We start from the raw sequence: 15,349 nt of genomic DNA, 5'->3' as shown, positions 1-15,349 counted from the left end.
AAAAAAGGGAAAGAGAGATGCTAATCATCTGAGCTGAGGAGAACAAGGCCTGAGAGATGTACACAGAAAGATGTCTCTGCCTCTGCCAATGCCATTTTTTGGAGTCAGAATGAAATTCGGCAATAGGATAAGGATCGCCACTTGTAGTGTGTCTGCCTGCCTCTATATCTAAGGGACAACAATTATCTCTGCACTACCTGCCTCATAAGGCTGTCAGTGAAAAGAAAAAAATGACTGTCTAGAAAAACAGCAATATTAACTTCTAGCCATGATATTTTGCAACACTGACGTGGAGCTGGGTGTGACGTCCGTTCCCATGTGGATTTGGACAGCATTTATCAAATTCTGACAAAGCCACAGGGGAATGATGGGAGAGTGTGTGCGAGCATGTGCATTGCACCAGTAAGATGTGGTATTTAGTTTACACAGCTGATCCAATTTTAAAGAAATGGAGGAAAATGATGCATCTCATCACCAATAACACTGATTTGACAAAGATGGTTCGGCAATCACAAGATGTTAATGACTGCCACGCTACAAAACATGACTTTTGCACAGGCAATAAATAATGTTGGAATAACAGTACCTATTAATTTATGTATACCAAAAAAATAAAAATAAAAATTCTCACCCAAAACTTAACTACTTAAACCACTGAGTCTTAATGGTGCTTCAGGAGAAGTGCTACTGTTCTGCTCAATAATCAATGAGTGCTACACTACATGAAGAACAGAATATAAATACATAATATGTAAAAAAGCTGTTCAGAAAATCTATGATGAGAGATTTGTGGAATCTTTCCTCGTGGGTCTACAAAGGTCGACAGCATGTGCACGCATAAAAATGCACACACGCCAGAGCTGTGTTGAATTTGCAGATCGACACAGAAACAGCTCGTACCTCAAAAGCAAAACTGAGTTATCTCCTTCTTTTTTGCCTGGTGGTCTTAATGACGATGAAACTCTATTTGCACTGGCCTCCAAGATCAAATTTTAATTAGTTTTTTATTCCTTCGCCTCTTTGGATCTTGATTCTTGCAGGGTATAGTAAAAAATGGGTGTGGTATTTGAAGGTTTTTTTTCCTACTCTGCACTGCACCCTGGGGCTGAACATGTCCCTAACCAAACCTCCACTCCTCACCGGGTTTCCAAGCTGCCGCAGACAGACAAAATGCCACATTAGTATTCAGATGACATCAGATCTGTGGACCAAACACTCTCTGGACAAAGCTTGACAAGCAGACAAAAACACACACACATAAAAAAAAAAAGAAATTATATCTATATTTTTATGTATAAGGATGACGAGACATTTCAATTCAATTACCACAGTACAGAACCCTCAAGGGAAAATAGACCCCATTGGTTAAAAACCTTTTTATCATAACTGTGAGCATGACTGCATGTTTTTCTCATCACATGCTACACGTTCTGCTGTGCTGTAGATTACTATTTGCAATTCCTAATGCATAGTAGGTACTGCAGCAAGACAAAGCTAATTATTAGGAGGCGAGCGATAACACTGACACATCACTAAAGCGGGAGTTGGCTGCTGCAAAGTGCTGTGAGCTAGAGTTTTAAACTCTACCCATCTCATTTTCTTACTGTTGGTGTGAGGTGTTGATGCGTTCCATTAGTCTGTCCATCTCTGCTCTCATCCCCCTATCCCAATCCTATCCCTCACTCATCTTCACCGCCCGATTCCAAATGATGTGCTGATAGAAAGCTAGCACACTGTGACATGTCAGCATATTTACAGATAAAGTCTCTGTGCGCGTTTTAATAGATACTTTAATGGTCCAGAGCACTTGAGAACAAGTACACAACAACACAGAGGATGAAATGGAATTTGCCCATAACTATGCATTTCTCTCCCATCAGTTACATGAATGGGAAAGCCATTGGAAATTTAGTGCAATGTGGAAGAGCTAAAAGAAAACGAGCCGTTAATATGCATTGTACATCCAAACAGCCACCGAATCTCCCATAGACTGAAAGTCTGATACACATAGTGTTCACACCCACTTGAGGCAGAGGAACAAATAATGGGTGAAAACTATACAGCAATAACCACATGCACATAGTAGCACAAGTCTTCTCCTGAAATCCATACCCCTCAATCTGAACCACTGCGTCTCAGCCAGCACATGAGTCACTTTCACAAACAACGAATTCAGCAGGGGAACAAGATTCTGATGAGGCCGTCAGTGTATCTCAACAACTTTGTACAGCACAATGTTAATGAAACAGAGCTGAGCCTGGGCTCCCAAACTGGCTAGTCAGTCAACGAAACCTTTAAACTCTGCATTTACATTGGAGAGCAATGCAGTTTTTGTGACTTGGAAAGTAGGAATTAGGAGTTTCATAGTCAGTATGATGGAATTCCCCTTTCATCATACAGTACAAACAATGGGAGCTAATGTAGTCTGCAATACTAAAGAATGAAAGTGGGTTCAGCAGTAATTTCTGTTCAACAGTTAGCAGCTGTTCAAAGGAAAGTTTCATCATTCGCTGTCAACTGTCAGTCATAACAGTCATTATGACAGCATGGTGGGTGCATATAATAGAACATGCATAGGAGGCGAAAGGTATAGACAGAAGCCGACTTACCGACTTGAGATGAGTCACCTGTAGGAGAAGGAAAAAGGAGAGAAAAAGAAAAGATGGATCAGTTCAAAGGGCAACGCAAAATGTCACTTGAGTACACCTGCTCACCAAAACACAGTCACAACAAAATGAGCTATAATAGCACAGGGAGAAAAAGAAAAGTCAGACTGCAATTAGCATTAGACATCTACAAGAGTGCTATTCCACACATAAGCCTCAACACAGAGCTGCTAATTGAGATGGTGGAGGAAAACAACTACCAGGGATGTTCAGAAGGCAGCATTGATATTTTCTTTAAAAAACAAGTCTTAAAGGTCAAAAGAAGACCTCTCAGGCAACAGCTAACTTCTTGACATTCACTTTGCACTTCTTTCTACTCTCCAAATAACTCCTCCCAAGATTCTAACTCATTAAAAAAAGGCTGTGTTGTGGGGCTCTTTAAAAAAGCATTCTCCCTATCTGCATTTAGCCTGCATTTGTGACTTTTACAACACCACCTTATCCAATTAAGTTTTGTTTTTTTTTGGTTTTTTAAACAAAAGCAACTTTGCCAAAATGAATAATAACAATATGAAAATTCAACGCATGACAAAAAGAGGGACAACCAATTATAAAAACCCTGAATCCCAGACATATAAATAGTAACTTTTAATAAATAGCTATTGGGTGCAACACACTCAGTAGACTGAGCATTCAGCCTCTCGTCACCTCCTGAAAGAACAACATGTCACACTGACCTATGATGGCTCAGGTAGACTTTACACTATGGGCCACACAGTTACTCTCTGAGTTACAAATGGAGTGACAGACATGATCGGAGCAAGGGGAAGAAAGAGTGGGAGGGAGGGGTAGCAAATTATATAGGAGTTCAAAGGACCACCCAATACCTCACCCCACTGCTCAATAAAAGGGGAAGAGAGCTTGTCTCAGAGTCCCGTTGGATTCCTTCCAATGTTCTATGGATGATTAAAAAAAAAAAAAAAAAGTTTTAATAACCATGCATAATTTTCATCTGAAATATTGATCCATGCTGTTGGGTCAAATTCCTAATTAAAGATTGGAGTGGTGACATCAGTTGGCAGGTGTTAAGTATTGCAGAAAGTGTCTAGTAGATGTTCAGATCAATTCGAGGTGGAGGTTGCATTCAATTAATTTGTGAAAAGCACTTTTTTTTTTTTTTTAATCTGGGAAGTTGAGCTGCACACGCAGTTCAACTTCTATGCATGCTGCAAAATTTTGAGACTTGCCTTGGATCAATGTGCCTTACTTTTAGTGACCAGTTCAGTTTTAAGGGACATACATGCAATCAGGTGTCATTGTGTCAGTATGAACAGTATCAGCAATAACTAACTCCACTACAATTTAGTGTCAATGATTGACACCATTACATCATGTAGACAGTGCCATAGCTTCGTGCCATATTGATGCCCTGAGTGAAAAAAGCTTTTTCAACATGAACAGGGAACCTTTAATTAAATGTTGAAGTTTTTTACAGGTTTAATTTGTCTGTGTGTTTTAAATTCTACTTAAAGACATAAAAAGCAGTTTGTGAGCTTGGTTAAATGCACAGTCTAAGGAGAGTGCAATTTACTCCTTAGCCCACTGAGCTGCTGCTGAGAGTTCTCTTACAGTATATTACTGCCAGCCATGAAATTCGCCCAGGATAGGCGAGATGGCTACCATTCCACGTCCAAGGTGAAACGAAGCCTGTTCAATTGCAACACACAGAACAAAGCAAAGCTCTCAGCCAGAGCAGATGGAGCACAGGGCACGACGCCTCGCAGTGCCGGCCTTGTTCTTCATCTACAATCCAGGCACAAGTGCTGAGACAGAGCTTTAATGTCCACAGTGGTGGATGATGGCAAGAGCACAAAAGGAGCCAGAGGAATGAACACATTCAATATGCCTCATTCTCCCAGGCTTTATTTGTTAATATCCTGGATTTTGACAAGGATATCTCCAGCTGATGTGTGTGTGTGTGTGTGTGTGTGTGTGTGTGTGTGTGTGTGTGTGTGTGTGTGTGTGTGTGTGTGTGTGTGTGTGTGTGTGTGTGTGTGTGTGTGTGTGTGTGCGTGCGTGCGTGCGTGTGTGTGTGATACAAGGCAGGAGAGATGTTGCATGTTACTTTTAAAATGTAATAAAAACTGTAATACAAGTAAGTAATTTAAGTAAAGTAATAAAATAATAAAGTAATATATTATATATAATTTGTATTATTATCATATTTATATTAAGAAGTGGGCTGCACGGTGGCGCAGCAGGTAGTGCGCGTGCCTCACAGCAAGAAGGTTGCCGGTTCGATCCCCGGGTCAGGCGGGGCCTTTCTGTGTGAAGTTTGCATGTTCTTCCCGTGCATGCGTGGGTTCTCTCCGGGTACTCCGGCTTCCTCCCACAGACCAAAAACATGCTCATTAGGTTAATTGATGACTCTAAATTGTCCGTAGGTGTGAGTGTGAATGTTTGTTTGTCCTTTCATGTGGCCCTGCAATCGGCTGGCGACCGGTTCAGGGTGTACCCCGCCTCTCGCCCATTGTAGCTGGGATAGGCTCCAGCCCCCCGCAACCCCGAAAGGGATAGGCGGTATAGATAATGGATGGATGGATGGATATTAAGAAGTAATAATATTACAGAAAACTTATTTAGTAACACATTATATTATTTTCTTACTGCAAAAGGTAACATACTACTGTAAGACATTACTTTTGTAATAAGTTGCCTCCAACACTGGGAAAAGATCAAATGAAGAGATAGTTGGTCAAACATAGCTCATCTATCATGTCTTTCTGCTTCTCCCAGGCCACAGTGAGCATATCAGAAGATAAAAAAAAAAAAAAAAAGATGTACAGAAAAACATACATGCTCCCATGTAGAAATATGTCACGGCAACTGTGAACAAATCTAAAGTTACGACAGCCATGCCATCTTTAGAGTGTGGGACACAGAGCTGGGGTGACCAGGGTGATAGGACCCAGAGGCAGAGCTATAAAGTCTCCAGTGACCCTTGTAGTATAGTAAATAACCCCAGCTGGATGCCAGCAACAGTTTGATACTCAGTATTTCAAGAAGGAAACATAGCGAGGCCAAGGTAGGTGCTGAAGCTGAGGCTGCTTTTGTAAGCCCAGCCACATTTTCCACACACTCTTTACGCTCTATGATACCCCTCATTACACCGAACACTGCAGCTAACTTTTTTTTTTTTTACCGTAATACCATCACTGGAGCAGTAAGGACTCCACCCCCTTTACTTTAAGAAAAAGTCTCACAGCCAAGAAGCAGACCACTGTCTACTGTCAATGTCCTTTCCATCTCTTGCCACACTGTCCAACACCTCTCTCTCTCTCTCTCTCTCTCTCTCTCTCTCTCTCTCTCTCTCTCTCTCTCTCTCAGCACCACTTAACTAAGATGCAAGGCACTGACACATGCACGCACGCACGTACGTGTTATTTTAATCTACACAATGGCCACACACTCTTTACATGTGTGTGTTTCATTATTAGAAGGGACTGTCCAACTTGCTGTGGTATATCTTAGCTACCCTTTAATGTTTGTATTGGCATAGTAAACCTTTATTAACCTGCTAGTTAGCCTGTTCAGATCAAAAGTCCTGTACTTTTCACCCAATCTATGACTGTCTTCAGTGGAAAGAGGTGTTGGTTCATGTTAACTGCAGAAGGGAAACAGGCCGTATTTGAAGAATAAGACATGCCTTCATTTAAAATTACTTCTGTTTGATACATTATTTGTATATTTAGTCATAGTACTAAACAAGTACTGTGTATGCTTTCAGAGCTGCTGCTTCTGGAAAAAAATAAATAAATAAGAGAGACACCCAGCATGAGGCAAGAACAAGAACAACATATTCGGAATCAATGAATTCAGTCAAAAGACCAACTCGGCATGACTCTTACTTGAACTATTTCACTATTAATATTTCATCTGACCACCCTGTCTCTGTCAACAACCAACAGCTAAAACTACTGGCGAGGTCTCCTGCAATGTGAATACAACTGCAAAAGTTAGACAACATTGTGTCAGTGGTATCTACACAGACATAATGATGTCATGTTTCTATGAGTCTCTTCCTGCATTGGGCGCAGTATGGAAATAGGAGACATGATTGTGCATTTACTGAATCCTCAAGAGACTTTGGGGGAAAAAATCTATACTCATACTCTCACAGAGGTGACAAACCAACTCCTGAAATTACTCTTTATTTTCAACAACAGTGAGCAAACGAGTGAAAACCGCTAGCATAATGCCTTGATCAAGATCTTATTACTGGCGGATTTCACCTAATAAGCTAAATGGAAAGTAACAGTAGGCTACTCATACCACTGTGCTTTCTTGACTTGTGCAAGGAAGAAAACTGAAAATGAAATCCCATGCTGGAGGTTCACTACAGACAATGATCACCTGTGCAGGGTTTAAACTATTGAAATGGTTCTCTGGTAACGCTGGGAGGCTTTTATTGAATGCTCAAGATGGATTTCAAGTTGAGAAATACAAGAAGATACTTACTTTTGCAGTTTAATAATCATGTGTTTTGCCTTAAAGTGGGTCACTTTAACAGTATGCCAGTGAATTTCAAGTGTTAAAAAAAGATTTACATACAACACATTCTTAATCACATTAATGAAAGTGCAGAAGTAATTTACTGTTCCCTTTTTCTCTACGGCTTCATTGCCTTGTCCATTATCTGCTATCAGAGAGGCTATCCAGCTGAACTATATGACGTCCCCGGTCAGTACTAGGAAAAACGTCATATAGATTACTAATAAGCTAGAGTCACTTGGGTTTCACAAATTTTGACATGAGTTAAAATGTTCATCCAGGCAAGCACAAAGAACACGATGTGCATACGCTACAGCATTTGAAGTGGGGCTTTTAATCGGTAACAAGGCAAAGACATCAGCATGTGAGATCCAGTGTCCCTGCTTAATGTTCCCTGAAGATGTCACCAAGTCGTATCATCTACACCAGTGTAACGTCCTCTGCTTAAACCTGTCTTTCCAACTTCTGTGTGCGTGTGAATGAAAAGGGTCATGTAAGACAAGAAGCATGTACACACCCTCATGCGATTAGTTATTATATTAACTAAGTCTCACATGTGTGCATGTATGTAAATCTGTATGTCATTAGTGCGACTCAGCCATGCAGACGCACGTGTGCACACATGCGTGACTTCTAAGGGTGTGTGTGTGTGTGTGTGTGTGTGTGTGTGTGTGTGTGTGTGTGTGTGTGTGTGTGTGTGTGTGTGTGTGTGTGTGTGTGTGTGTGTGTGTGTGTGTGTGTGTGTGTGTGTGTGTGCACGCACGCGTATCCCACAATTTAATGGTTAGGCTACAGCTGCCACAAACAGGTTAACGCTCTTATCACCAAGCCAGGAGAGAATGGGCTGTTTATATGTGGACCACATTAATAGCCTAGTATGACTCATTGTTGTTATGTAGTTTTATTTTCATTTTGAACATCCTTTCTTTTCATTTGCTTCAGGTGCTTCTGTTTTGACACAGCTAAAATTGTTCAACATCCTTATTTAATTTGCATCACCATGACTGCAGAGAGGTGCAACAGGTGACATTCACAGAGGCAGGGACTGAAGCTTCCTCTTGGCTGAAGATTTTCATTTGGTGACATGAACAGGAGTTCTGTGCCTTTTCGTGTGGTATGGCAGTTTTCATGCTAGCGATAATGACAACTTCAAAAGAACACTCGATGCTTACAAACGGTGAAAATTCTTTCCAAAGCAGTGAGTTTAATTAAGCAGTGTCAGCAGTGTTATACTGTATAGGTACCTACTGGTGAGTGGTGTAAAGTTACCAGAACAAATTGCATAACAACGAAATGTGAGAATGATTTAAAATAGGGTTGTCCCGATCCAATCACGTGATCGGAAATTGGGGCCGATCACGTGACTGCAGACTCGATCGGATCGGACGTTATGTCCTGATCATCTCATCTCACTTCCCTCCACTGATTAGGCCTAATATAACAGCAGCGGTGACCGAGCTGCCGGTTCTATGGCCAGAGCCGGTTACCTTGGCAACGCGTCACAGCGAGAGATATTAAATACTCCACTCAGCCGCTTCCTGTGAAAAACTTATGATTTTAATGGAAAAAAACAACATTAACGTATTAATATTTGATTTAATATTTATTTCTTTCATAAGTGACCATGGTATAAGCGGGATAATGCCCTTCGAAGTGTCCATTATCAGAAATGAAAGCGAAGTCCATTCATTCGTGTTGGACGCTTCGCGTCAGACTGACAGACACCTCCGCGTCGTCCATTCATTTTTGATAATGGACACCTCGTCGGGCATTATTCCTTACTTAATGTTGCACTATTCCTAATGTGAGGAAACTTTTATTTTATTTCTGTGTTCTGTTCTGACTTGAGACTGTAATTCATAGAAGTTTACAATACACTGCACTGCATGCGTGCACAATTGTGCACAAGTGTTACATGTTAATATAAGAGCCATTGGTGAAAAAAATAAATAAATAAATAAGGGACATCCTGGATCTTATTCTTTGCTCTTAGTTCGTTTCATAATGTTTCATAGAAGTATCGGATCGGGACTCGGTATCAGCAGATACTCAAAATCAAATGACTCTGGGGCAAAAAAACGTAATCGGGACATCCCTAATTTAAAACTTATGCTACCCTGACTTTCAAATCAGTGCACCTGAAGAGGGAAAAGCACTCTTCATGAATAAATGAAAAGATAAATTAAGATAAATTCCTGACTTTTAGTTCCCATTCTGCCTCTTCATCTCTGCTTTGCTGTTTCTCTTCAACAACCTAACTACTGCTTTTACCATCCTCTCTGTCCTTTTCTCAAACGTCTAGAGATACCCGTGTGCACAGTAACAGTTTGCAGCCTCTGCTGTAGTCTACAAGTCTCTGACAGGGGTACAGCACTTTTAGGATAAAAGCCACGTAAAGGCAAAGCACTGCTGCAGAAGTGTAATTACTGTAAAATGATTTATGTCCTTTACAGGGGGGTCATCTCAGCTAAAAGTTGCCTTCAATGAAAAAAAAGTCATTAGCATCCAACTTAAACTCATCTCACGAAGGGTCATGTTTTTAAAGGTTAGGCCAGTAGGACAAGCATGCAAGATATTCAGAGTGCACAACTCACAAAATTAGATACATTGAAATCCTGGCAAATTGGCAAACATCAATTGACAAATATTCTGACAAGGTGGATAGAATTGATACCACAGGAATGACAATAATAACCCTGAGAAGAAAATTTGATTTGTGAAACTGCAGCATCAAAGTAGCACCACCATTTTAACCTGACCACTCCACCGCAACCCTTCAAAGAGACAACAGGAGAAGACTGAAAAGACAGAAGGCATAAAGAAAGCCCTGATGTGTGCACCATAATATCCTACCCAGAGGCAGCCTATTGTTGTTCAAATAGAAAAAGAACAAACATAACCAACAACACAATCATCCTGGAAGCAAAACCAGTTAACTTCGACCATGTGAAGGAGCATGAGATCACGCAAGGACTTCCCTGGATTCAGAGCTCCTCTGGACATAAAGTCTGCTCTTAAGTTAATTGGCCCTGACATCCATGGGCGAAGGCTCACCAGAGAAGGTACTTTGAACCAAGGGCTCTTCTGTCAATGCCACAACAAGAGTCGACAACAACCTAGCCCAAAAAGGAGATAAACCAGTGGTCAAGGGGAACACTCTTTGTTCTGTTAGCAGGATGACTACGTAAAAAAGACCTCGGTCGCAGGATTTTCAAGCACCTCTGTACAGACAACACGCACAAAGGGGTAAGTGCAACTACTTGCACCATAGCTGACATCAAGCCCATGAAATAAGACAGTGTGCTTATCTAAACTGAAAAAGATTATTAATTCCTGTGTCCTTCCTAGGGGCAGTACAAATGTTGTTGTCTCTGTCACCAGAGCCGTGGCCAATATTGTCACCTGAGATTGCTGGAGCCACTGTTCAGGTGCAACTTCAGGCTGAATGTGATTTAAGAGCAAAGGATCACAATGACAGCACTGCTTCCCTGAGGTCCCACAGACCAACCGATCCCCAAGGAACTTAAGAATTCTCACCACTGTCCTTTCATACAGGTGATATCTCAGGGATATCCTAAAGCCTGGAAAAAAGACCACCCACAATTGTATTGCACATGATTGGGCAAGTTAAATGCCCATAAATGCAACTTGAAGGGGAAACATAAAGTTGAACCAGTTGTCTGATCTGATCTGCAGGATGACATCATTTGTTAGTGCCCTCAAAACAGTTAGAAATCACTGTTGAAAACTGAATCTGTTTTATGATGTGAATGTTAAGTTTTAGTTAGGAGAAGGAAAAAAATCCTCACTTAGGGCACAGCTCAATCTTTGGATTGAAATAAGTCATTAGTCAAGGCTTGGGAAACATTTCAGTTTGGGTAAAATTACTATTGCTTTATGGCCTTAGGACTATTTATGGTCACGTTTAAGGAATGATCATGATCATGGTTATAACTAACCAATGCTGACCGGCCGCTGGAAAGAGAAATGAACAGCAGTCTCCCACATTAAAGCCCAACATTTTGCTGACCCATCCACCCACCCTGACTTACTCCCTAAGCAGACTGGGTGAATCTAATTCCAATGTCACCTCTCTTCCTCCTTTGCTCCCATCATAACTCCTCCATCCATGAGAGGGCTTTGTCACTTGGACAGAAACATAATAGGGTATATTGTTTTGGGGCCCTTGATGAATCAACTGATGATGTGGTCTTTCTTCAGGGGACAAATTCAAGCACTGCGCTGCCTTTGGGCATCACGACCAACTGACAAAAAGGTTTAACTACACATACCAATCTTAAATCATTTGAACACCCTTGAAGAAAATTGCAAGACTCATTGTCATCAATGTTATCTTACTATTAAGGATTACTTAAACATACTTAACCATTAAATGGATGAATACAAATCCAGATAAGAGCAAACAAGCATGCAACAGATTAACAATTGAGAAGTGGGATTCAAGAGGCAGCAACATACGGCTGACAAGAGTTGCTGTTGCCCTCCGATGACCATACTCTGTGCTTGTACTGTACACTGACTAGCTCTTCCTAAGGCACGGCTTGTCAGAGTCTGACCCCACTACCCTAGTGCTGTTTTTTTCTAATTGGGAGAAGGGCATAGCATGTTTGAACCTTCACCACACCACCAGAAAACAGTAGCGGACTCACAGGATTACTGGATGCCAGATTCATGTTTCTTTTATGTGGCATTTACAAGAATCACTCTCCTTGGCTCTCTGCTCTCTCTCATCCCCTCTCTGTGATTCTTGTGTTCTGGAAGTTTAGAAATACTTTTAAGCTTTTGATCATATTCCAGGGTCATTACTGGAATTTTGAGTAAACTGGGGTTAAATATGCAATGTGCTGCCACTGCTGGCAGTTCTGGGTAGGGAAAGAAAGTGGGAGAGGGAGACTGTAAATCAGCCCAGCTTTGCTAAAGACATGAGAGCCGTTTTGAAAAGTGTAATTTTGGAAATAGGACAGCTACTCTTTAGTTTTTCACGTAGGCTGTCTGTGTCCAAGCCCTAATTACAAGCTAATAGCTCACATTAAACATATGCAGTAGTTGTGGCTGTTTGATTTCTTGCTCACTGGAGGAACATCTAACTCTCAGATTTAATATATAGGTATTCATAAATCATTTGATTGCCATTCAGCTTAACAGTACAACTTCAAAGGTACAGCTACATGTTTGCTCACATTCACAAAAACATCATTGTATGTTTCTGATGTTGTCTAATTAGGCAGCACAGAAATTGGTCCTGAGAGTAAACAACAAAGGCACAACTGACAAGACGACACACCAATGAAAGAAATGGGAACTGCATGCGGAATTAATTGACAAGAAGACAGAGAAAGTATCATTTGCAGTGTTACGGACATCTGACTGACAGGAGACGAGAAGAGATGAGGATGATATCTTATTGATGAGGATGGCATCTTATTTCTACCCTTATGGCATTCAGTTTATGTATTTTTCAGCTAGCCATGCAAAATCTTAATTTCCTGGCTAGTTTAAGTCTGTTTTCTCCCCACTTTTTCCCTATCGCTTCCCACATTTCAAAAATATTAAATGCAAGTTTTATGTCTTACGAACATAGGAAAATTCAACCAATATAAATGCTGCATTCACATGAGACGGTAGAAAGCTCTGCTGCCAAATAACAGTGACAGAGTTGAGCAAATGGGTTGGGTTGATAGCTAGAGTGTTTTTTTTTTTGAGGAACCACTGGTCCTTTGGATCCTCAGTGTGTTTGGATCTTCACTTCGTGTTTTTTTGTGTGGCAGGTTGTTAACTTACTAGTGGTTGACTGGTTACCCAACTTCAGTGACTAGTGGACTGCATCAAGGTTATGTGTGTATGAACCCTTTGTACTCATACAAAGCTGTTATGTAATTCTTGTGACAAAGATTTTCTCTACCTTTGATCAGGATAGGTTCAACAAGTATTCAGTATGGAAAAAAGGCTCTTCCCGAAATTCAAAACATCTGTGTATGTCATGTGGAGAGCTAGCTGAATTTGCACATGTGCTCTACAGCCCAGTATGTTTTTAAAAGTGTGTGTTTTGCTAGAGTGCAGTTATTTCAACGGGCACATCACACATCATGCTTTCTGTGCATCCCAGTGACCTTGAAGGTATACCCTATGATATGACATAGTACCTCTTAGATGTGTAGTTCCTCAAGCCAGTGTTTGACCAATACTTCACACTCACACAAGCACACACACAAACACTGATCCCCTTCTCCTAGTGCGTCTGCACATCTCCTTCCAGGACCCCAGTCCTTGCTCTAATCCTCTGGACTCGATGCTGAGGCTGCAGCCTGGTAATTCACCAAATCCCCTTCTGCTACCCTCAGCCCACACCTCTCTTCTGGTTCAAGTGCTCCTTGACAGTACACATGCTTACAAACACACATGCTTACAAACATACGCACATACACATATAAACATGCCAAACACACAATAAGGCCACATGCTCCATGCATACAAACTAAAAGCTATCTCTAGCAAATGCCTCAATATTCACTCTGAACACTCTTCTTGAAGTGCAGTAAAAGACTGACTCCTTTTCCCAGGTTTTTGGTTGATGAAGTGTCAGCATTTACAGCCTGCATATTTTAGGTCTGCTTTCTGCCTCGTTTTCTATAATGACCTCCTCTTTACAGCTCCATTCTCAAAACTGTCACTGGATAAACATCCATATTTGATCGCTGATTCCATTAAATCTGTTGTTTCTCCCTTGCAAAACAGCAAAGTGGTCCCCAATTTGCTGTTAGAGAGCCCCCACAAGAACAATGTGTAATTTCAACCTGCCACTGAAACTGTCTGTGTGTGTCAGTCAAAAGCAAAACATGGACGCTAAACACTAGAAATGACTTGAAATGTTTTTTCTTGGAAAAAGAAAATGGAGATGACATACAAGGATGAATGATAAAATGGGCACACCAAGAGAGACATTTCCTGATTCACATGTCATCCACGCTTTGGTATTAAAATGTCAGTGTCATGTAAAATACTGTTTTTGTCCAAGAGAGCATTTGTATTAAAACAAAACAAAACAAAACAAACAAAACAAAGAGAAAAACAGTATTTCAGAAGGGGACATGAATGGTGTACAAAGAAAACAATTGTAAGCAGATATAATTACACCGTAATTACAAAGCGCACCACATAAAAGACAGACATCAAATACTGCTGTCAAACACTTTAACAGCCTATTCCTGCTTTCAGTGTGAGGGTACCTGATTACTTGTCGTAAGATAATTGACATAACTCGAAATCCGCATGGGTTGCCTTTTCAGTGCTTTAATTTTGGTAAATTGTTCTAAAATTGTGTGATAGACAGATTTTTTCTTTTTTTTGCAGCCCCCATTTTGATGGAACAGCTTAGAGGTAGACAGGAAAGGGTGCAAGAGAGAGACAAGCAGCAACACAGCATGTTCTACCAGATGAGCCACCAAGACGCTCTATGATAAAGGGATTTAATCTGTTGCTCAGTTGGATATGGCCCACAGTCTAGTCTTCCTGCTCATTTAAAATTAGGAAAAGTACCAGATTGAGGAAAGGACTGTCATAAGTAATTTGTAGGATGCCTGCCAAAGACTTCTTGGAATGTCCAGCCAATTCATAGACTGTATAGAACTTGGACGTTATCTCCATGACGTCACTCACAGGTTTCTGAAGAGCCATTGTGAAGCTCAGTGACGGCGGCTGACAGCATCTTGGCAGCATCCGACTCAGGCAAACTCTCAGCTAATCAAAAATGGGCAAAGAGGTGGAGCGGTGGTGGAGCTAAGGTGGGCCCAGTTGTTGAAACCTTGTGGCCAGCTATCATTCAATGCAGCCACGCCCATAATTATGTGTAACTTTGAGCCTTTTTTATCATTTAAATGTGTGAGTTCAGTAGAAAGCTACCCCCCGTACAGTTGTCATGAATGGAAAAATTGGCTATAAACAAGTTAGAAACATGTTTATTTCTGCTGTTAAGTTGGGCATTTCAAAATGGGGTCTATGGGGATTGACTGGCTTTGGCACTGCCGTGTTGGCTTCATTTTTCATTCCCAGAGGTTGCCACTTGAGCCAGTTGAGCCAGGCAGAAGAGAGAAAAAAGATAAAGGATAAGGAAAGGGTATGAGAGGGTGCCTTCAAAGGGGAAAATAAAGGATTTGGCATAGTGTGATTTGTCT

The 15,349-nt window shown here is 41.0% G+C and overlaps 1 protein-coding gene across 5 annotated transcripts in view; it reads right to left on the bottom strand.

The window, feature by feature from the left end:
• Nucleotides 1-15,349, bottom strand: part of nrxn2b (neurexin 2b) — a 636,019-nt gene that overhangs the window by 419,238 nt on the left and 201,432 nt on the right. For all 5 annotated transcript variants that reach the window (XM_070993325.1, XM_070993329.1, XM_070993328.1 and 2 more), the window contains one exon: nucleotides 2,610-2,627. In XM_070993325.1, coding sequence (XP_070849426.1) covers nucleotides 2,610-2,627 — 18 coding nt within the window. The remainder of the gene's footprint in view (nucleotides 1-2,609; nucleotides 2,628-15,349) is intronic.

Source organism: Chaetodon trifascialis, chromosome 23, assembly GCF_039877785.1.
Source record: "Chaetodon trifascialis isolate fChaTrf1 chromosome 23, fChaTrf1.hap1, whole genome shotgun sequence".
NCBI lineage: Eukaryota > Metazoa > Chordata > Actinopteri > Chaetodontiformes > Chaetodontidae > Chaetodon > Chaetodon trifascialis.
The sequence above is the reverse complement of the archived record's forward strand: the minus strand, read 5'-3'. Positions and strand labels throughout refer to the sequence as shown.